Source organism: Nilaparvata lugens, chromosome 3 (assembly GCF_014356525.2).
Source record: "Nilaparvata lugens isolate BPH chromosome 3, ASM1435652v1, whole genome shotgun sequence".
Taxonomy (NCBI): Eukaryota; Metazoa; Arthropoda; class Insecta; order Hemiptera; family Delphacidae; genus Nilaparvata; species Nilaparvata lugens.
This window is the reverse complement of record NC_052506.1, coordinates 47,124,324-47,147,348: the sequence shown is the minus strand read 5'-3', so window position 1 is coordinate 47,147,348 and position 23,025 is coordinate 47,124,324. Positions and strand designations below refer to the sequence as shown.

The 23,025-nt window shown below is 36.5% G+C and overlaps 2 protein-coding genes across 3 annotated transcripts; one reads left to right on the top strand and one right to left on the bottom strand.

Annotated features, from left to right (window-relative positions):
* LOC111046345 (tRNA-dihydrouridine(20) synthase [NAD(P)+]-like) lies at positions 1-15,224 on the bottom strand. 2 transcript variants are annotated; one of them, XM_022331871.2, is made up of 7 exons: positions 14,682-15,224; positions 10,086-10,224; positions 9,037-9,369; positions 6,475-6,762; positions 5,568-5,873; positions 4,463-4,567; positions 1-189 (listed from the first exon to the last, which is right to left on the bottom strand). In XM_022331871.2, coding segments are annotated over exons 1-7 (1,341 nt in total). In that variant the 5' UTR covers positions 14,851-15,224; the 3' UTR covers positions 1-188. The 2 variants fall into 2 exon arrangements, with proteins under 2 accessions (XP_022187563.2, XP_039279831.1); XM_039423897.1 differs by lacking the exon at positions 1-189 and adding an exon at positions 2,975-3,029 and having other exon boundaries at positions 14,682-15,223.
* Positions 15,225-20,671: 5,447 nt separating this feature from the next.
* On the top strand, positions 20,672-21,988 carry LOC120350237. Its single transcript, XM_039422808.1, has one exon. It carries the CDS (start codon positions 20,672-20,674, stop codon positions 21,986-21,988), a length of 1,317 nt encoding a protein of 438 aa, XP_039278742.1.
* The last annotated feature ends 1,037 nt before the right edge of the window (positions 21,989-23,025 follow it).

Genomic DNA, 23,025 nt, shown 5'->3' with positions numbered 1-23,025 from the left:
AATATTTACAAAATGTAATTTTTTTACTTTGAAAAAATGAATACATCATTCCAATGATAACAACGAAATTCTCATTTATAAGAGAGATTTCCAATATTTCTTTCAATATTATGATATAATATATACTTTGTTACTGATTGGTATTATCTGAAGATATTATCTTCTGCTTCTCATAAAAGGTATTCCATTCTGAAAATAAAATCGGTTCAAAAATCAATATACTATAGTATACATCAATAACAGGACATAATTTATAATATAACTTGCAGTATAATTCAATTAATGAAATTGCTGATCAGGGCGTGTCCAGACTTATGCGCCACGAAAACACGCATTTCACTTTTCATCAGCTGATTCTATGATTATTATAACTGTATCTTACTGGTTTTGTACAAATAATAAAAAAATACTATACAAATATAATAAGAATAGAATCAGCTGGTAAAAAGGGAAATGTGCGTGTTCGTGGCACATACTTCTGCAAGCACCTTTAGAAATGACTGACCAGACAGACCTTTCCATCAAAATCAGAGTTATTGGGAGAAATAAAATGTCGCAAATATGGCACATGACTATGCAATGAAAATAAGACGAGTAGAATAACTAATGACCCCCTGGATTGAAGAACTCACTCATGAACTGTTGTATTGTAATCTTTGGAACCCGCAACTTTTAATTATACAGAGTTAGTGAAAATTATGGAAAAAGCAAAATATTTCTTTTACAAGAATAATTTGACAGTAGGTTTCATTGGGGATCATATTTGAATTGAAAAATTACTCTTCAAAAATTATTCTTGTCCCTGTCAACATCTTTGTCCCTCATATGAATCGAAATTCATGGCGGACAAGAGTTTTGAAGCGACAGAAAAGTAGTTTTTTCAATTCGAATAGGATCCCCATAAAACCTACTGTCAAATTATCCTCGCGAAAGAAATATTTTGCTGTTTCCATAACTCTCACTAATCCTGTATAATTACAAGTTGCGGATTTCAATGATCAATACAACAGTTCATGAGCGAGTTCGCCAACCCAGGGGGTCACTAGCATATTAACCAGCTGAAATTATGTGACAGCGCATGAAGGACTGTCTGTGTGATAGCTCCCAAATAGCCTCAGCTAATGTTATAAATGAATGAATGGAAAAACTGTAGTATTTGCATGCAATGAATTCTCCAGCTGTCTAAATGATACATCACAATTTTTTTTCTTTTGCACCTCAATGTTATTTATTACCTATATCCTGAAAAAAGACGAAGGAGTCGGTAAATTTTGTTGTCCAACGAACTTAATCTGTAATAAGGGTTGAAGAATATGTGTTCAAAATTTGAAAGCTGATTGATCAAATCTTTGAAAATTAATTATCGAACATACACACAGATGGACAACGATTTTGGCCTTGAATTAGAAGTAAGAACTCGCTAACGCTCGTTTAAATATATGAGAAGGCAAATGATAAACAAGACAGACAAATTCAATACAGAAAAATGAGCAAGTGGAATTTTTTTCATTTTGAATAAAAGTTTATACTTCTACCCCGGAAGGTTTTCCCGTACCCATACTTTTCCTGCCTCTTACAATCCTAATCGATCTATAATGTGCGTTTTGTGAGTAAGGATTTATAACCCAAAACGAAGTAGTGTTACTTTGTGGTGATAACGCTTGTGATTTCCCCCACCACAATACCCACTTCACTAAAAGCCAATTCTTGTAATGTCAGTACCTTTACAGTCGGGTAGCCGTCTAGTTGTCACCCCGACTACTTGACACCTGGTCATTTTGGCCATAGGCGACTACTTGTACCCTCGTAAAAATATGCCATTGCCGTCAAGTTGTCCCCCCGACTACTTGACACCTACTGGACCAAATGTGCCAACTAGTCATGACCGTAAACGACAACTTGACACCTCGCACCCTCGCGTCAGGGTGTCCCCTCGACTAGTTGACACCTCCTTGGAAAGGAGACACCGGGTTGTCACCCCGACTACTTGTCACCTACAGAGCACCAGTTGGCACGACTTTCACCCCCGCGGCGTAGAGAGGAGAGATCAAGCAATTTCTATTAGTGGTTATGATGTAGAATTGAATTCCAAGCACTTTTGGTTCAGTAAAATTTTCCCGTCAAACGCACGGTTCGGGAGATATTCGCTATCTTTGCTATTTTTAGAATAAATTTTTTCGAGTTGGTTGAAAACAGATAAAAATGAATAATAAGCCCTTTTGATGACTGAACCAGATGTAGAACACAATTCTAAACACATTTTGTTCAGTTATATTTTCCCGTCAGACGCAGCGTTTACGAGTAAATTAAGCCTAATGCTAGAACAGTCAAATTTTCATTCATCAATGAATGATATGGCAGATCAAGCTATCAGTCTGGTTATCAACTGAGGTAATACATGAAGTCTAGTAATTAATATGAGGAAAAATAATGATTTATACACACTTGCGCTCAGATTGCAATCAGACCATAAGAAGGCCAATGAGAATCTTCAAGTTGTGTCTGTCTTCTACACTCAAAGACACTGTTCAAACAAATTTTATGAGTATGATTATTAAGAAGATTAGCGTTTAAAGATGTTTCATATAAAAATGAAACCGGTTTAAAGTTTATTGATTACTCAAGATTACAAATAGGGATGTCAATCCCGGGACTGATTTCCAATCCCGGTATTTCGGGATTATCCAATATCAATCCCGGAATTGGCAAAAATCATTTACATGCATTTTTGCAATTGTTCTTCCTCAATTACATGTTCAGTAACAGTGTGTGGAGATGAAAAAGGAGAGGGAGAGGATATTATTAAAATGAAAAAATAATATTAAAATTAAACATTCTATCTCTATAAATGTTTTCAAGATTAGGAGTAACTTTTTATTTGATGTCCTACCTTAAATTTGCTGTATCCTAGATGATAGTGAGAACTGAGGAAAGCAAGATGACTCATCAGAGTCTTTTTTTATGTAGAAAAAAGCATTTCTATCCTACATCAGGACGGGATAGAGTTCACACTTTTACCACTCCAAATACTGTAGAGTGAATTAATATAACTTGAATTAATAATATAATTAATTAAATAGAATACTTTTTGTAAGACCGTAACGCCATACCGACCGAACAAAGCGAAAGCTGAACCACTACACTACTAAATTAAATTTCGTAGTCAACTATATTTACTTCAACTAGATATTCTACTTATGATAGAGAAAGAGAAGAGAGGAGGAATAATTAGACAGAGAGTGAATAGTTAGTGCTTGTTTATTTCTGATTTTTGAAGTCTTTTCAAAGTTCTAAGTGCATTTCAAGGAAATGCAATCAGCACTATTGCAAATATCTAGACTGGTAATTGTGGTGCGTTGTAAAGAGAAACAAGTGTAGAGACATAGCAACCGATCAACTGCCATTCTTTGAATAATATGAACCGATAATGCGAATTCTATTTAGCCAGTACAGAGTACAGTATACAGTATTATATATATGCAACTGTAGGCTGTGCCTGTAGAATGAATTAGTCAAACACTCAGAACACAATTATACTAAATGAACTCTATATTAAATGAAAAACAAATAACTCTAACAAACAACTCTAAACAAACAACTCTATATTAAATGTAAATAAACTCTATATTGAATTTGTTTTTGGAAAAATATGATTCACAATTTCAGGTTTTCTAATCCCAGAAATCCCGGGATTGACGCTGAAAAATCCCGGGATTGTTAGGTATCAAAAATGGACCGGGATCCCGAATCCCGGGATTGACATCCCTAATTACAAATAACTTGTCACTAATGCTGGACAAATATTTTGAGGCTCTTTCAACATCCAGTCTGTTTCTATACTTATTCTTGTACTTATACTTGATTGCACCACGGTTGCATAACCATGAAAAGCCAGCCGGAATGGTGATTTATTGTGGAGTGGAATCGAGGGGATAGGTTGTCGTGACCGTGGACGACTACTTGTACCCTTGTAAAATATACCATTGCCGTCAAGTTGTCACCCCGACTACTTGACACCTACTGGACCGGAGGTGTCAACTAGTCCCGACCGTAAACGACAACTTGACACCTCGCACCCTCACGACAGGGTGTCCCCACGACTAGTTATCACCTCCTCAGAAAGGATACAACTAGACGGGTATGGCTCACGTCTACTTGTCCCCTAAAAACCGGTTTTAAAAGGGGACAAGTAGTCGGGGTGGCACCTAGTCGCGTACCCTTACAGTCAGTAGCAAAATATACATTCCACATTTCCACACAAAACTGTCTGCAAGACAAAAATCTGTTTTTCAGTGTTGATGTAGAATAATGAAAATTGAAAATAGAAGAATAATGAATAGAACGTTAACGAATTTTTATCACTAAACGTTGACATTAAAATGTAAACATACCTTAATCTTGAAAACAAAATTATAATCTGCCATTACCAAACAAACTATTCATAAATAGAAAGGATATTTACCATCTTAGTGCTCCTTTACGCCTCAAAGGTTCAGCATCAATGACATTAAGAGAGCACAAAGCAACTAGAGCTGCCGCTTGTTCAGACCATCTTTTATTCTTTTCCCTGAAAAAGTAAAATAAATTGTCAGTTTATTGTGAGGGGATAAATACTCGTTGAAGAGAATAAATATATTCATGAATTTTGAACTTGACCTTACTTAGGACAAATTATTCGACTGAGGTAATGAAAATGATGCCCATTTTCTCTTTTCTTCAATTTAAATGCTTGATTAGATAAATGAGCCATAACTAATACAAAGCGATCTTATACAATTCAAATGTCGTTAATACTGTACTTTAATTTGCAATTCAAACAAGACGATTGATTATTCGGAATAATAAAATTTGAAGATTGAATCACAACAAAACACATTTTGAACTTACTATTAATGAGAAGATTAACAATAATCTTAGTAAGATTCCAATAGCTGAGAATGCTTGGTAAAAGTTGTAGCAATAAATTGTAACAAACCAGTTTGACCAAATTTACATTCAATTTTTTCATTTCCCATTTCATTATTGTAGGAAATATTTCATTTTGCAATTTATTATTCCAGTGTGGTTCGAACTTCTAATGTGGTAATTGCCGTAACATACATAATTTTATTGTCATGAGTTTAAAATATTAATCAAAATAACAAATTTGACAAAAATAAACAGTTAGATTCTGAAATGAACTCAAATGAATAAGTTGTTTTTGAAAATGTGTAAGTTGTTAAAAGAAATAAACAGAATTTTATTGAAAATCGTATTCTAGGATAACTTCAAACGTTGAAATATCGTAAATAGGAAAATTAATATATTATACTACACTTGAAAAAGGTTAACAAGTATTAGTTGACGACTATTTTATAGTTGGAGTTATGAATTTATTCAATTCTAGATAGCGATGTAAGATTTAAATTAATATTTTGTTTTAAACTACTGGAAGATGTTATTTTTGCTTATTACAAGGTACGAATGAGTGGCGCATAAGTGCCATAAAATGAATGCTTTACAGAGAATCGGATGGGAAAAAATATTTCAATTGTTAGTTGTAGTTCAAAGTGAGTAATTATAGTTACCAGAAGGACGAGGAATATTTAGAGTTGTTGACTGTGACTATGGATCTGAACCGTTTATCGTACTGTTCAGTTTCGTAACTAGGGGTTCGCTGGAATTTTCTCCGCGCCCAGGTGAGCAATTGCGTTTTGGGCAGGTCATTTGTCTGAAACAAGTGCCTGAGGAATGCACATTTCATTTCCACTACACCTTCCTCTGCCAAATTTCGTTTTACACCTTCGGGCATTGCTTCACGTCTACACAGAACTCCACGATTGCGATGCTCGCTTTGTTTCATCTTGCAGTATTCTCCTAGCTCCCACAGCGAACTGAAACCAATGGAAGAAATTATTACTATACTATTGTATAAATTGTTTAAATTTGGATTTTTTTTAAATAATTATTATAACTAGTATTTTAAACAGAAATTTACAGATGAATTTATTTATTTATAATTTATCGAATTTGGTAAGGATTTCTGTTTGTTATAGCGCTCTATCTCTCAACTACATCGAACAAAGTTTTTAAATAAATATTTCTAGTATAAAATAGAATAAAGTAACTGAATTCTGCAAAAAATTGAGCTATGGTTGATTTGAATAATCTATAAATTTGAACCCTCACATTGTTCATTGTACAACGTAAGTAGCACTGATACTATTTGACTTACTAAATTCGATAATTTACATTTTTTAAATTAAAAATCTAGTGATTTGTAATCTAATCTAATTAGTGATTTGTAATCACAGTATGTTTAGTTTATGTAGGAAGTCATGATGATCGCCTATCTTCGCTAGAAGAAAAATGTTCTTTTCTGTAATTGAAATTTTTAAAAAGGAAAACTAGATGTCAAGATGGAAAACTAATGTCAAGGGATTGAATGATAGTAAACAATCTCTAAGCTGGAAATATTAAAAGTAGTTGCATTACCATATGTCTTCCAAAGTATGAGACTCAAGGAAAGCTAATCCCTTTGGAGAGTGCTGAAATTCTCTCAACATGTTCTGTACGCAGTATTTGCAATTTGATGTCGGATTATCGTAGTCGACACAGTACTTCAGGTATGCAGTTATAACTTCATCAATTGGTAACTTTCCACTCTTCCTAAATATTGAGCAATTCCATTGAGCTGCCCTGGCGATCATTACGCTACTACTGCCAGTTTGCTGCTGGAACGAATCTAGATCTTCGTATGAGTCTATCACCAGGGATCCACCACTAGAAATAAAATATAAATTACGAGATTATGTTAAAGTTAGGCAATCACATCAAACATTTATTTCAACAAAGGTTCAAATATTATGAAATCAATCAAAAGCAAGAAATTTATTTTGAATATTACAACAATATTACATTACATATTACAATTGAATATTACAACAATAACGTGCTATAAATTTTCGGCTCTAAATTTATTGTCTAAATTCAATATTTTCTAAATTTGGCTTAGTGGTTTTGTGTTTTGTTTCGGTTTTGTATATCTTTGGACTTTTTAACATCAAAATGAACTTTATTCCGAAGTGAAAAGTTAAAATTTAAAGTATTGTGCTCACTATAACCTTAGTGTCCGGTTTCCCATCAGGGAACTTTGGACTATATACGGCGAGGTGGAACTACCCGTGGGTCTCCCCACCATTCAAAGCCATACGCTAATAATAATAATAATAATAATAATAATAATAAAAATTACAACAATTATATAATTTTTGTTTGCTACATTTTTTCGAATGTATTTATGTTGAATGATATTTGAGAATAACTCATGACCTAGTTTTGAACTGTTGGTATAAATGAATAGTATCTAGTATAAATATTATGTATAATATTCATACTATTATAAAATAATATAATATTAATAATAGGCATATTCATTAATTATGTATAATATTTATTAATAAATAGTATGAATAAATTGGAGGTGGATCAGATATGAGCAAAAGTTTGAAGTTCAACATCAAGTTTAGAAACGATTGCTTTATCTTTTCGAATAATTAAATAAAGCATTTTTTCATTTGATAAATCATTGGCATTGTTTTTGAACAATACAATGACACTACAATGGATGACAAAAGAGTAAGACATAATAAAAGAGTGAACTCGTCATCCACTATATGATTACGTCCAGCTGTGGACCTGTGCGTTGGTCAAATATAGTTTTACTACCAATGCTCCGCAAGGGTCTACTTTAAAACTTGACAAACTGAAATCTTGAAGAATTGAAAATACGCCTATAAAAATCCTTGATGGATTAGGAATCTATATGCAAAATTTCATGTTAATCAATTCAGTAGTTCAGACGTGATGATGCGTCATTCGTGAATTTCCTACTGTATAAGTCAATGTATAAGCCTATTGTATTCCACAGCCAATTGTTCTCTTTATTGTACTATAGATGATTAGAACAACAACACTTTTGCTCAATCAAAAGAGAAAAACAGTTCAAATAGATTGAAGAAATAAGTTAATGAGTATGAACTTGTGCCATGTGAAGAAATAAGAGCTGGACATAATTATTATTATCAAACGAAAATCTAAATTAAATGCTATAATTCACCCCGAAGACTTCTGTTACTGCAAATATTGACAGGGTAAACAGCTAGATGGAAATTCGATGAGCGCTACTATACAAAAATTATTTTTAAGTCCGGGAATCGAACCCAGTATCTCCTAATTTCCGGTCAGGAATGCTTACACTTACACCAAACTGACAATCTCTGGATTGCAGCGCTATTTGTCCCGGGCTGGCAAATAATTTTTGAATAGTAGCGCTCATCGAATTTCCATCTGGCTGTTTACCCTGTTGTCAATATTTTCAGTAGCAGAAGTCTTCGGGGTGAATTACAGCATTTGATTTGGATTTTCATTTAATAATAATAATTAATTTATTAGCATTTGAATAATTGCAATATCTCAGTAATTTTCATCTGTATGCTGGACATAATGTGGATTATACAGTGTGGAGGTCTCTGAATAGGACGAGAACCGGAGTGCCCAGATGCAGGACCAAAATGCTGAAATAGAGCATACTCTACCTTGACATCCTGATAGGGATATTCTGGAGAAATTCAGGTTCCAAAACAAGTTGGTTTGTGGGATGCTTCCCAGCAACATGTAGCCTTGATAACTTGATATCAGCTAACCACAAGCTACTTCTAGTATCAAGAATATATTATGTATTAAAATTGGATACACTTCTAGTAAGACTTGGACACGGAAACGAACTAACAACAATAATCTCATCTGCCAAAAAAATATCACATAAATAATCCGTATTTTCTTCGTGAACTTTGTTTTTCCTGGATGATTTCCAAATAAAATGTTATTTGTGCATAGGTGATTTTTCAGTAGTATTTAAATGAAGACTATCAACACATCATTCTACTGTAACATCCACAATAATTACAAAGCTCATGAAAAAAATGCTCGAGGAGCAAATCTATACTGTCTCAAAAAATTAACATGTTAAAAAAATTAAGTTCTGAAAAAACTCACTTGGCAATGACTGGTATTGTTAGACACTTGGCCATAATCCTTATGAAATCATTATGGTTCTCACACTGAGGCCGCTCTTCCTTTCTCCGGCCATGAATGGCAATGGCGTCGATTCCACAGTCGGCCATTCGCTGACAAAACTGAAGGGTGCTGTCGACGTCTGGGAATATCCTCACCTTACATGTAACCGTGCATGGCAAGTTTTCGACCAGTGTTCGCATTATATCTTCGGCTACATCTGGCTTACATAAGAGAGCAGAGCCCATGCCACCCTTCACAGAGAACTCCTTCGGGCAGCCCATGTTCACATCAATTCCAGCCACATCATCCAGTCTGGAAAACGAAGCAATCTATTGAACTTGTAAAAACACCAACATAAGTGGAAAATTATATTTAAAAAATCATTAAAATTTACAGATTATATTTTTTGTTAGATGTACCTATATTTTTGAATGTAGCCTATTAATTGAAAATTGAATTTCCATCGCAGTTCCTTCAAATACATTGGATGAAAGAATAATTTGAAAGAATAAAAACAATTACTTTAGCCTATTAACATTAATAACACAGACTAATTTATACATTTCAGGCCAGCTTCAACTCAATATTTTCGGGTTGTAAGTTGTGATCAATATTTTAGTTGATATTATTTTCTTGTTTACCTATAAAAAAATCGAATTATTATCCTACAAAACACTAGTAAATTCGCCAAACTCAATAATGATGAGATTCCAGTGAGGGTTTAGGGAAATTTCAAGTAAACTATATTTTTAGTGATCTGTAGAGCCTTTGCTAATAGACTTATGCTAATTGCCTTATGCTAGGCCCTATTTACTTACTAAAAATAATCTGAAATAGGCCCTATGAGTTGACCATAGAAATTAGTCATGAATGAAAATAAAATATCTTTTCATACATGACCTCAAGCAACATAAGTATATAAAGCAATGTAAGTTGAATATGATGACAAGCAATAGACCATTGACAGAACAGACTCAACAAATTTACAAAAATTAAATTATTAGCCTACTGTGAGAAAAAAAAATTACACTAGCTTGGCTGCAGCTAACGCCCGTTGTGCATCGGCTGTTCCCAACTGTAGAACAACTTTGTCTTTTTCCAGCTCACAGGTTCTGAATATAAGTGAGCCATCGGATTTATCGATGAAGTCAACAGTTCCAAGCAGATCTGGAAACACAAGTATTGAACGTTTGAAAAATTAAGTAACTTTTCATAAAATCAGTAAATGTTTAAGGAATGCCATTTATGAAGCTTATATTTCAAGTAGATTAAATACATGTCAACGGTTGATAAAAATTTATTACAGCAGTGATTTTTGTATCTAGAGCTGCGTACAGACCTGGGCGCCTCGAATTTCACGGACGTTTCCCAAACAAGAATTAGCCAAGTCTGTATGTATATACATGCCATGTTGGCGTATCGATAGGAAGCTATCAGGAGGAGGATGTAGCTTTCTCGAATCAGCCAATGGCCGTTTTCATACTTGCCAATTCCGAGAAGGCAAGGCACAATAGGGCAGGAAGCTATGCGATTGGCTGATTGTTAATACGTCAACCTAATCAGCTAGTCGGAGAGCTTCCGGAATCGATGTGTGAAAACAGTCATTCAGGGAGATTCCTATCCTGTCGTGCCGACTCGATTGAAAACGTTTTGTGTAGATTTGGCTCTAAGGATCGTTGAAATTGGCGATCGAGACGAGCAGCTGAGATAACAAGAGTTTTGATTGTGGGCGTGTTTGAACGCTTCTCAGTAGATTTAACTCAATAGCGAATATTGCAACTCAATTACAGAGTAGATGAAAAAACAGGGATCCGCACGCATTTTTTGCTAGTTTGGATGGGTGGTTTGTCAGTGCTGGCCTTTGTTGGCCTACGCTAAGATTGCCTGCGATCGGCAAAAAATTGAGCGATGGCAAGCGCTGACAAACCACCCACATACACTGGCGCTATAGTGAGGTCCACGTTATAATGGCAGTGGATAAAGATAGAAAAATAGCGATGCTGATTCTCTGAATTAATTAATTATATTTCTATACTGTCAAAAACATAATTGGCTTCGTTGTGGACCTAGAAATGGAGATTGTGATGGCAGTGGTTGAATGTGACGTTAATATTTGCTCTAAGTGTACCGAAATTGTTAAATATGATGATTTAGGTGTAAAATGTGATGGAATATGTGACAAGTGGTTCCATGCGAGTTGTGTGGGTCTGTCTAAAAAGAAATACAACAGTATTTTAATTCTTGGTGATAGTGTACATTGGTACTGTGACGAATGCCAAGTTGAGGTTATCTCTATGCTTCAGTGTCTGGCTAATGTTGCGACTCCTTCAAATTTAAATTGTAAGGAAGATCGAAGTAAATCTACTTCAATTTTTGACAAAATCAAAAATCTGAGTGAAAACATTCTGAAACTTTCCAAAAGAGTTGAGGTGATAGAAAGTTCACATAGTGTGACTACTGTAGGTAATCGTGTTGTGAACTGTCTTGCTGACATTGTTTCAAAGGATAATATTTCGGTGAATGTTTCATTGGATTCAACTGACTGTGATAAGCCCAGCTGTCCTATTAATCCTGTTGTGAACCTAACAAGTGGGAAGGTGACTTCATATAGTTCTGCTGTAGCAAAAAAGCCAAAGCATATTATTGGTTCTAAAAAGAGTTCTCCTCCAGTGCCTACTGCAGGTAGTGTGCAACCCCTGAAGACCGTGGACAAGAAAAGTTCTATTTTTATATCAAGGCTTCAACCTGAGGTGGGAGTTTCGGATATTGAAACATATTTGACTCAGTCTGGTATAGCCAGCTCCGAATTTGACTGTTACAAACTGAAATCAAGGTACGATACATACTCTTCTTTCAAGCTTGCTATTTCTGAAAAGTTCTATAACCTTGTCTTGAGTGCTGATTTTTGGACAGAGGGTACTTTAGTTAAAAAATTTACTCCAACCAGTGTAAAAAACAAAAATCAACCAAAAGTTTTTTTAGGCAAACCAAAGCAGGCTGCTTGCCAGAAAGACTGATGGATTCAAGTCTACAATTACTTTTCTGTAATATACAGTGTTTGAGTAATAAAGTCTATCAAGTTGAAGCAATTGATCAATTTGATGAATATGATATTTTATGCTTCTCTGAGCACTGGCTGAGGGGGTGTGATTTGCAGCATATTAAAATAAAAGGCCTTGAACTGATGTCTGATTTCTCACGTAGAGTGCTTCACAATGGTGGAGTAGCAATTTTTGCTGCTAAGAGTGTAAAAGCATGCTCAGTAGATTTAGATCGCTTCTGCATAGAGGGTAAGCATGAATTTGCATGCATAGCATTACTAAATGATAAACTGTGTATTGTGGTAGTATATCGGCCACCATCTGGAAATATTGACAGCTTTTCTAATGTATTGGAGTCTTTGATTGAGCATCTTGAACATCGTTTTCCTGGCTTTGACATTGTGATGGGAGGTGATTTTAACATCAATGTGCTTGTTGAGGACAAAAAAACAACTGATTTTAAAAACTTGTTGAGATCAAGGAACTTATACTTGACAATACATCAGCCTACTAGGCTGGCTGCTTGCCTAGATAATGTTGCCACTAACCTGAAAGTGGATGTGAATATTTGGTGTGAGGTTATGCACTATGCTCTTGGTGATCATGATGCGATAAGGTGTAGGGTGGTACCCTCCTCAACTTCTCATCTCCGACCAGGAGACAACCTGCCACTCCAACCAATGGTGACTAGAATTATCTCTAGGAGTTCTTTTGAGCGGTTCTGCTGTTTGATTGGTCATGTGGATTGGTTTCTACTGCTTCAGCACTCTCTGGATGCTCAGCCCACTTTTACAGCATTCTTCAATCGGCTGTTGGGTGAGTTCAACTCAGCCTTCCCACTCAGAGTGCTGGAGCAAGCTGGGAGAGGACGAACATCTCCTTGGATAAGCCAAGATCTTATTAATCTGAGAGACTTGGTCCTGATGGCCTATGAAAGGTTTCGACAGGAGGGCTCAGGTGAATCGAAGTCTATGTATCAAAGACTGAAGGTCAGATACCATCGTGAAACCAGGCAGGCTAGGCTCTCCTACAATGCAGACATTATCAATGGGGCCTCAAATAAGTGTCTGGCAGCCTGGAATGTGATCCGAAGGGAGACAAAAGCATCTGCCCCAGCAAGTGTCCCGCTGTCTTCGGAGGAGCTGAACGACCACTGGATTGACTCTATCCAGCACATCACGGAGAGGATTGCTGCTTCTCCAGAGGCATCAGCATCACCAACACAACTGCTGAGAGAATCCAGGCAACCACCAGCGGCTACCCTGACTTGGCGCGGTGTCACACCAGAGGACATCTTGAGGATCACATCCAGTATGAAGAGCTCTACTAGTAAAGACTTTTATTATATGTCTAGTGGGTTTATAAAAAGTATTATTAAGCTGATTGTCGTTCCCCTGACATACTGTATAAACCTATGTTTAGCTCAGTCTGTTTTCCTAGCCAGCTTAAATTGGCAAAAACGATTCCAGTTTTTAAAAAAGGTGATACCCTAGACCATGACATCTTAATGTCTAAGCTCTCTGCCTATGGCATAGTTGGCAGTCCTCTGGTGCTTCTCCGCTCCTACCTGGAGGGTCGTCAGCAGGCTGTCTCTGCAAATGGTATAAGGTCGCGGGTGAGATTGGTGACCTGTGGGGTGCCCCAGGGCTCTGTGCTGGGGCCCTTATTGTTCCTGATCATGATAAACGATGTCGCTCTCTCCAGAAACAGGACAGTGGTATGCTATGCTGATGATACCTCATTATTGGACATCAATGGGGACTTGGCTGACCTGCATGAACTGATGCAGGCTTCAGAGGGGACCGTGGCTGACCGAGCAAATAGATTTTTGCTTAACAGCGAGAAGACTCAGTCCATTGTGTTCAGCCTCAAGAATGGTGATCAGTTCAACTTCCCCTCGGTGAAGCTCTTGGGCTTTACAATGGATCGTAAGCTTGCTTGGGGAGATCACATTCAGGGTGTCTGTTGCAGGCTCAATAGAGTGCTGTTCCTGCTGAGGAGTCTGAGAGGTTGCATCCCGCCAGAGGTTTGCCTGAGGTGGTCTTGAGGAGGAGATTGAGGACGTTCCTGCATGAAAATCCCTTTTACTCTTTAAGGGAATTTTTTGAATGTGACACGGCAACTGTAAGTAGCTACTTCTTGTAATAGCGCATTTGCCTGCTGCTTGGTTGTATTTTTCTGTGTTTCTTTTTACTTTCTGTAACATTTTGACTGTCCATCTAAGGACTTGTTTTTATTATTATCTTGACGTGTTCCCTTATGGACATGCCCTGGTGGCATGTCTGTGCTATGAACAAAAACCATTATTATTATTATTATTACCACCGGCTTTGTCGAATGACAGACAAGGATAGCAAAACCACAGTTGATCAAATAGGCTACTGTCATTATAACGTGGACCTCACTATAGTCACCATTGTGCCAACATGTAGTTGCGGCATTAGATTTTAAACATAATATGTGTTTTGATATTTTGATGTGGGCCTATTCTATCAATAATTTCAATATCGGTAATACGTAGAACATAATTATACGGAATTGTACCAGATTTATTAAATTTATTACAGTAAAATGTTTACTTACCATTTACAACTCTCTCAGATCTGATTAATCGATAGTCAATAATTTCTTCAGTATAAACAATATCACAGCCATAATCCAAACATAAAAGTCTCATAGGTAGAGTTCCAATCCTTACCATTGGAGCAAGAATTTTTTTATTGTTAAAAGTAAGTTTTTTTCTGCAACTCATTTTGATACCGGTATCAGAGCTCAAATATTTTTCAATAAAAGAGTTAAACTGAATCAGAGTAGCAAAACATGTTTCATTATTTTTCTTTAAATGAGAAAATTATGAAATAATAATAACCATGCCACTATGCCAGAGTTGTTGACAACTGACAGCATGAACATTGAACGAAAAAATGTATTATTGTATTTCGTGGATCTCAATTTCCTAAATAACACTGAAAAACTAATAGTAAATTGAACCTAAAGAAAGCCAATTATAAACCAGTTTAATTCATTGTCTATCGCTAATTATTTTTACATTATAAAAAATAAGATAATCTTTAGAATACTTTTAACCTTAAAATTTACTGAAGTCGACTGCCAGACCACAGAATAGATACAGAATGGAAACTTGTAATCAAACGCCTATAACCAATGCCTTTTAAATGACGCCAATACTAAACACGTCACGTGACCTTGGGAAGTTCCAATCCTGGTCTTCTAATGGGTCGCCTGAATTGGGAATTCAGGAATTGAGTTCCGGATATTTCCAATTCCACTGTCTGACAAATATTCGGAGTTCCACCCAGCAACAGTTTTCAAGCATAGAACATTTAACATTGATATTTTGAGTTCCAGATATTTCCAATTCCGCGGCCCCCTTCTGATTGACTCGTGGCAGTGAATGAGATCAATTGATCCGGATCATTAAAGTGATCCAAACCTACCATAAATACTATTACAATGCGGCGCTTTCTAACAAGATGGCGGATTTTGGCGTCAGGGTATAGCCAAGTTTCCGTACTGTATGTATACTGTGGCCAGACTGCCATAGCCATTACAAAAGAAACATAATGAGCGTCTTCAGGGATACACTGCTTCAATGGTTGAGTTCAAAGCCACTGATCGGTGAGTGAACGTGGCACTGAACGAAGTACTGTTTTGTCGTTGAACGATGCATAGACTCACATGCAGTGCTAGATTATTTGGAATTGAAATCGGCCATTAAGGGGACAGCCTGGAAGATTATTACATACTAAAGATCTTGAAGATTTTTGTGATCTATAATATTACAAAAAATATATATTATATAATATCTTGCGCTAAAATACCTCAATGGAACCTTTAATTTCAAGTAAGAGCTAGCATTGGGAAGGCATAGGTATTGTGCATTTATACCTCTTCAAGGTCTTTGGTCCAACTGATAAGAAAAAAAATATGTCATAATTATCCGGTTCGTTCACTGATCAGTTAATCGTACTTTTCCACCGATGGAAAATAACGTAAATAGAGAAGCTGAACGTAAACAGACATGGCTGAATATGAGGTTGTTTACAAATGATGGACTCCATTATAATGTATTTGGGAGCAGAGAAATGCATGATTACATAAATTCAATAACATTCAAAATATTTTACAAAGCATTTAAAATTACTCCAATCACCTGATGGTTTCCCATTTTAATTGATTACAATGAAATAGGTTAAGTTCTAGTTTTGTTTACAAAATATGATCAACATGGGAAACATCTGTCAGTCATGACTCATGAGCAACCGTTCAGCCACAGAATACACTCAAAATGGAAGGTATCAATCTAACCAAGATTTGAGTGCACCAAGACCACGACACATGACTGCATCATCTTGTTAGAAATTAAAACTACTGCTGTATTACAATGCTACACTTTCTTTCAAGATGGCGGATTATGGCGTCAGGATACTAGCCGTCAGGTTTTTACTGAACGTAAAAAAACCCGATGGAATTGATCAGTGGCTTTGAACTCAACCAATGTGGCTCTGAATGAAGTACTGTTTTGTCATTGAACGATGCATAGACTCACATGCAGCGCTAGATTATTTGGTATTGAAATCGGCCATTAAGGGGACAGCCTGGAAGATTATTACATACTAAAGATCTTGAAGATTTTTGTGATCTATAATATTACAAAAAATATATATTATATAATATCTTGCGCTAGAATACCTCAATGGAACCTTTAATTTTAAGTAAGAGCTAGCATTGGGAGCTAGTATTGTGCATTTATACCTCTTCAAGGTCTTTGGTCTAACTGATAAGAAAAAAAATATGTCATATATCCGGTTTGTTCACTGATCAGATAATCATACTTTTCCATCGATGGAAAAGAACGTAAATAGAGAAGCTGAACATAAACATACATGGCTGAATATGAGGTTGTTTACAAATGATGGACTCCTTTATAATGTATTTGGGAGCAGAGAAATGCATGATTACTTAAATTCAATAACATTTAAAATATTTTACAAAGCATTTAAAACTACTCCAATCACCTGATGGTTTTTTATTTTAATTGATTACAATGAAATAGGTTAAGTTCTAGTTTTGTTTACAAAATATGATCAACAGGGGAAACATCTGTCAGTCATGACTCATGAGCAACCGTTCAGCCACAGAATACACACAAAATGGAAGGTATCGATCTAACCAAGATTTGGGTGCACCAAGACCATGACACATGACTGCATCATCTTGTTAGAAATTAAAACTACTGCTGTATTACAATGCTACACTTTCTTTCAAGATGGCAGATAATGGCGTCAAGATACTAAAGTGCGAGATAAATTACTTTTAACATGAAGGAGGAGGAGGCGGTACAAGTTATTCGCTCCGCCATTTGTTTGACTTACAATCTGTTCGCTTGACAATCTGTGCACACTAGTAGACAAAGGTCACGTGATGGCATTTTGTGTGCACGATGCTTTGAGTGACGTCATCGGCTGTAGCGCTACCTACTGCTTTATTATTACTCTTTTTACTTTCAATAATTCTATAAAACCTCTCTAATAATTCTATTCATTTCAATCCAACCATTATTATTATAGCAAGATGGCGCGAAATACATATCACAATGGTGGCTATTTGGAAATTATGAATTAATTTGTTTATGACAAAAACTTTGTAAGATACCTTCCTCCAAAGGGGGTCTGGGAAGCTTTCCTCAGAAAATTATGTATTTTACTTGTCAAGAAATACCGGTAATACCCCAAATATAGTTTTGTTGTGTCCAGTTAGTAGGCTACTTGTTCAAATTTGCCCTTGAAAAAGCTCATATCATTTTAATAGTAGCCTATAATTTCGATAATTATTTTAAGTTTTTTTTTTTAAATACAGTATGCTACTTTGTTCTATTGTTCAAATTTGTCCTTGAAATAGCTCATTTATTCAATTTATTTGTTTATTTACTCAATAATTCAGAATTACTCAACTTACAGAAAAGTACCGCAGGCTTATAAGCCCAAAACGGTTCCAATTCTAATTCTCATGTCATTTTAGTAGTATAATTTCCATGATTATTTGAGTTTTGAAAAAATACACAGACTTGAACCATTCAAAAACTCCTTCACAAACTAACTCATGTAGGCCTATATACTGTGTATGGTTTCAGAAGGAAGAAGGGGCAGTGGAAAAATTCTACAACTTTTTTCTTTGTCAATTTAACAAATTTCTAAATTTTCAAATCAATCTGTCAAAATTTTAGAAAATCATTAACATACCGTATTTTTGAAACGCATACCGTGTATCCCATGATTTAACATACTCAGTCATTCTTGTTATTTTCGATATTGTAGCCTAAATAATACTAATATATTCAAGGTTCCCTCTAAAACGTTAACAGTATATATTTTATTAGTTATAATAACCTTCCAAAACTCTAAACAGACATTTAATACTGTACCAATTATAACGTTTTCTGTGCGAGCTACAGAGAATAATCTATTAAATTCATATTATAGTTTTCTTAGCTTCATAATGATATGTATCCACGTGCTGTGATGACAGGTATCAAAAATAACTGTACATTTCTCTCTTTTTCTTTATAATGACGTTCCAGGCGTGGAAAATGGATTTAGCCCACAGCCCTCAACTAGATGTCATTTCTGAAGCTTTACGGAAATATTCTATGGCGCTGTTTCAACGTAGTTGATGTCCACTGCAGAGATGCATTATTTTTACAAATTGGATGGTAAAATTTTGTCTCCGAAAGATGTACGGTATATGGTATTTCAAGTTTTTGTCCACAGAATGCCTTTTCTAGTAGCCTACCTACATTTGCGCCTGGACTATGTAGGCTACTAAATTTGAACGTTTTCTGTCAATCTGTTACTGAAAAAGCAAAGAAATGAAGATTTTGGGCGTATGTTTTTGCGTTATTTTTAAGCCATTTTATTTTCAATACAACATTTCAACATCTCAGATGAACCTGTTCACCAAGTTTGAAAATTTCTTGTGAATTAGTTTTTGAAAGAGATGAGAAAACACAGAAAAAATGCTAGGGAACGCTTAAAAACGCAGTAAAATCTTTGGCGTAATTCTGAAGTTTTCTCAAGACAAAATTTCTAGACCCTTGCTGAGTTTTTGCAATATATAGTTCTTGAGAATGCCTAGAAAACGCAGGAAAAACGCTCAGAAACCGCCAATCTTGGGCGGAACTTTATCTCAAAATCCTTACAGTACAACATTAATTTGTAAACCTCTGCTGAGCCTGTGTACCAATTTTGAACATTTTTTCTCGATTAGTTCTGAGAATAAGCAAATTTTGGGTTTATTTTTGATTTTTTAAAATCCATTCTTAGTGAGCCTTCAGGAGGCCAACTGAACAAACTTGCCAAATTTTAACTTACCCAGTAGATTTTCAGATCTAAAGGTAAGAATAATGCTCAGAGATATTTGATAAATTTTACATTGCTAGCTCTGATAGATCATAGATTCCAGATGACAGAGTGAGAGAGAGTAATTCAATATCTTTATTTTTCAATTAGAATATAATAATTATGTGTTGAGCACACCAGTGAGAGTTGTCTACTGGGGGCGGGATCATTTCAACCATGGTTGAAACGTTTTCATGCTCCTGTCGCTCACACTGTTGTGCCCAGGGGTTTATATACTAGATTAATTACTATCATCCCCTCCTAGGGAGTACAACACCTTGTTGTTGGTGGAGGGGCTTGTGTACTCCAATGACCCTGAGAGCTATGCCGGCGGTAGTGTAACTACCAGCAGGGCCTCCCAAGCCGGACAGGTTGAAGGGTAGGAGGCAGACTAAGAAGTGCTCCAAAGAAGGCGTTGTTGGGCTAATCACCCACACGCTGGATCAAAACTGATTCAAAGAACTACAACTAGCCTCGGACGGGACCGGAATTCAAGGAAAAATAAAAGGACACTCAATAAAATACGATTCGGGACATGGAATGTGATAACTCTGAATGGGCAAGAGGTGGAGTTGGTGGAGGAAATGATGAAGTACAAGGTTGAACTCATGGGACTTAGCGAAACAAGAAAGAAGGGACAGGGTGAGATACAACTAGAGAAGGGTTATTGTCTGAGATTCTCAGGAGTGAATAGAGCAAGACGAGCAGGAGAAGGAGTTGGAATAGTGATCTCTGAAGAACTAGACAAGAAAGTATGCAGATGGAAAGCAATAAGCCCAGAGCTGATGTATGTTGATTTGGTAATGGAGGAAAAAGTAACAATAATCCAGATCTATGCTCCAACGGATGACTATGACCCTGCTGAAAAGGATGCGTTCTATGAACAGCTACAAAAAGAAATGGATGAAGCAAGAGAAAGAAGCAAACATGTCATTATAATGGGTGACTGGAATGGAAGAGTAGGACGTGACATGAGTAGAGGACAGGGGTGTATTAGAAAATTTGTTGGAGACGAAATCATTAATGACAATGGTGAAAGAATAATTGATTTCTGTGTGGAAAATAACCTAATGATTGGGAATACATTCTATAACCACAAAAGAATACATCAAATAACATACTCTGGGAAGACAAGCAGAAAGCACAATTGACTACATGGTATACACTAGACAGACAAATTATGCCATCTGTGATGTCAAGGTTATTAGAGGTGCAGAGCTTAGCACAGATCATAAACTACTCATGATAGATACCAAATTCGCCTTACCGAAAGCAAGAAAAAGCAAGACATATGTTAAAGTTGAGACAGAAGAATTGAGAAAGCCTGAAAGAAGAGACATGTTTGAAAGAAAAATGGAAGAAGAGCTGATATGGGGAGAAGAGGAATTAGCAGGAAAAGGAATTGAGGAGATATGGCATGCCCTTAAAATCACAATCATAAGAGTTGGGAAGGAAGTTTGTGGTTGTAGGAGGATTAAAGGGACTGGAAATAAGTGCACAAAATGGTGGAATGAAGAGGTTAAGGCAAGAATAAAAGAGAAAAAAGAAGCATGGAGAAAGTATGTCAGAACAAAGAATGATGATGACAGGCAGACATATGTCGAAAAAAGGAATCGTGCTAAGGAGGCAGTGAAGAAGGCCAAAGCTGAAACATGGGAGGAATTTGGCAAGGAATTGGAAGAAAACTTTCGGTACAATAACAGGATATTTTGGAGTACTATTAGAGGGTTGAGACGAAAAGCGGGGAAAAAGATACAGAATATTGCTAATGAAGAAGGAAGGATAATATCTGATCCTCAGGAAATACTAGCAACATGGAGACGTCATTATGAGGAGAAATTTGGAGGTGGTGAGGAAGAGGACATGGAGGGACTGGCTGAGAGGGAGAGGGAAGCAGAGGAGGAGAACGGGGATATAAGCAGGATGGAAGTTGAGGAGGCAATAAGGATAATGAAAATTGGAAAGGCAGCAGGTATTGATGAGCTAAGCCCTGAGTACATAAAGTATAGAGGATCAAAGGTCAAGTTGTATTTGTGGGAACTATTCAAAAAGGTGTGGCGATACAATGAAATACCTGGTGATTGGGAGAAAAATATTATCATTCCCATTTATAGGAAAGGTAGAACGGTGGAGTGCGACAACTATAGAGCAATATGTCTTTCGTCAGTGGTGTTAAAACTATACTCCAGGATTATAGAGAAGAGACTGAGAGGAGAAGTCGAGGAGAGACTGGAGGAAGAGCAAAGCGCATTCAGAAGGGATAGGCAGACTCAAGACCACATTTGTGCCGTGAGAAGGGTGATAGAAATGTATTTGGAAGAAGGAAGAGAATTATATTTGGCATTTATTGACCTCAAGGCCGCATTCGACTCAGTGCCCAGGAAAGAAGTATGGAGTGCCATGAGGGAGATGGAAGTGAGTGATAGACTGATTCAAGCTGTACAGCACTATATAAAAAGACCGCTGGAGTAGTGAGGCTAGATGGAGACCTTTCTCAAGAGTTCAATATGAAGAAAGGGATGAAACGAGGGGATAGTCTGAGCCCACTGCTTTTCATAATATTTATGAATAGCATTCTCAAATATTGTAAAAGAAACACTCCAAAAATGAAGGTTGGATATAAAAACCTCAGACCAGTGTATGTGCAGGCCTTGGTATTTGCGGACGACATCGTGCTAATGGAGGATAGTGAGAGTAAACTTCAAAAGGCAGTGGATGTATGGGAGAAGGTTATGGCAAGAAGAGGTGTGGAGGTCAATGCAGGGAAGAGCAAGGTTATGAAGATAGCGGGGGGTCAAAGAAATACTCTGGCAATTACATGTAGAGGACAGGCCCTAGAAGAGGTTGATCAATATGAATATCTTATTGGTACAGTGATCAGCTGATGGGAAACTGGACAAAGAAATCAGAAACAGAGTGAAGAAAGCCATGCATGTATACTTCCAACTAAACAACACATTAGTAGGAAAAAGAGAGCTGTCTATGGAGACAAAGAAAAGAGTCTTCAATTGTGTATTTGCTCCTACTCTCATGTATGGAAGTGAGAGCTGGGTTACCCTCAAAAGCCATTGGAGTAGGATAACTGCCACCGAAATGAGATTCTTGAGAAAATTGGTGGGCAAAACGAGAAGAGATAGATGGAGAAATGAAAGGGTAAGACAAGAGGTAGGGAGGAAGGCGCTAAGTGTGGACGTAAAGGAAAAGCAGCTCAAATGGTTTGGACACGTCACCAGGATGGAGGAATATAGAGGAGTAAAGCAAGAGGCCAGGAGAGAGGGAAAAAGAAGGAAAGGTAGACCGAGAATGAATTGGGAGAAATATCTTGAAAGTCTGGGTCGCGAGAGAGGGAGTTCCATGAGGGAAATGAGGAGAATGGCTGAGGACCAGGAGGTGTGGAAGAGGCTGGGACCCCTACGCTGTAGCGGCAGAAGGGGAAAAGAAAAAGAAGAAGAAGAATTACTATCATAATTTAATCACCATATTTATTAAAAATTTTGACTGTTATTTCA

What these genes read in the sequence shown, in the direction of transcription:
- LOC111046345 (XM_039423897.1), bottom strand. Translation starts at nt 14,850, where the DNA reads ATGAGTTGCAGAAAAAAACTTACTTTTAACAATAAAAAAATTCTTGCT. An exon ending in TTAGCTGCAGCCAAGCTAGT is followed by an intron (nt 9,370 to 10,085) that starts GTAATTTTTTTT and finishes TTCGTTTTCCAG; the next exon opens with ACTGGATGATGTGGCTGGAA. An exon ending in AAATATTCCTCGTCCTTCTG is followed by an intron (nt 4,568 to 5,567) that starts GTAACTATAATT and finishes TTACTTTTTCAG; the next exon opens with GGAAAAGAATAAAAGATGGT.
- LOC120350237 (XM_039422808.1), top strand. Translation starts at nt 20,672, where the DNA reads ATGGTATACACTAGACAGACAAATTATGCCATCTGTGATGTCAAGGTT.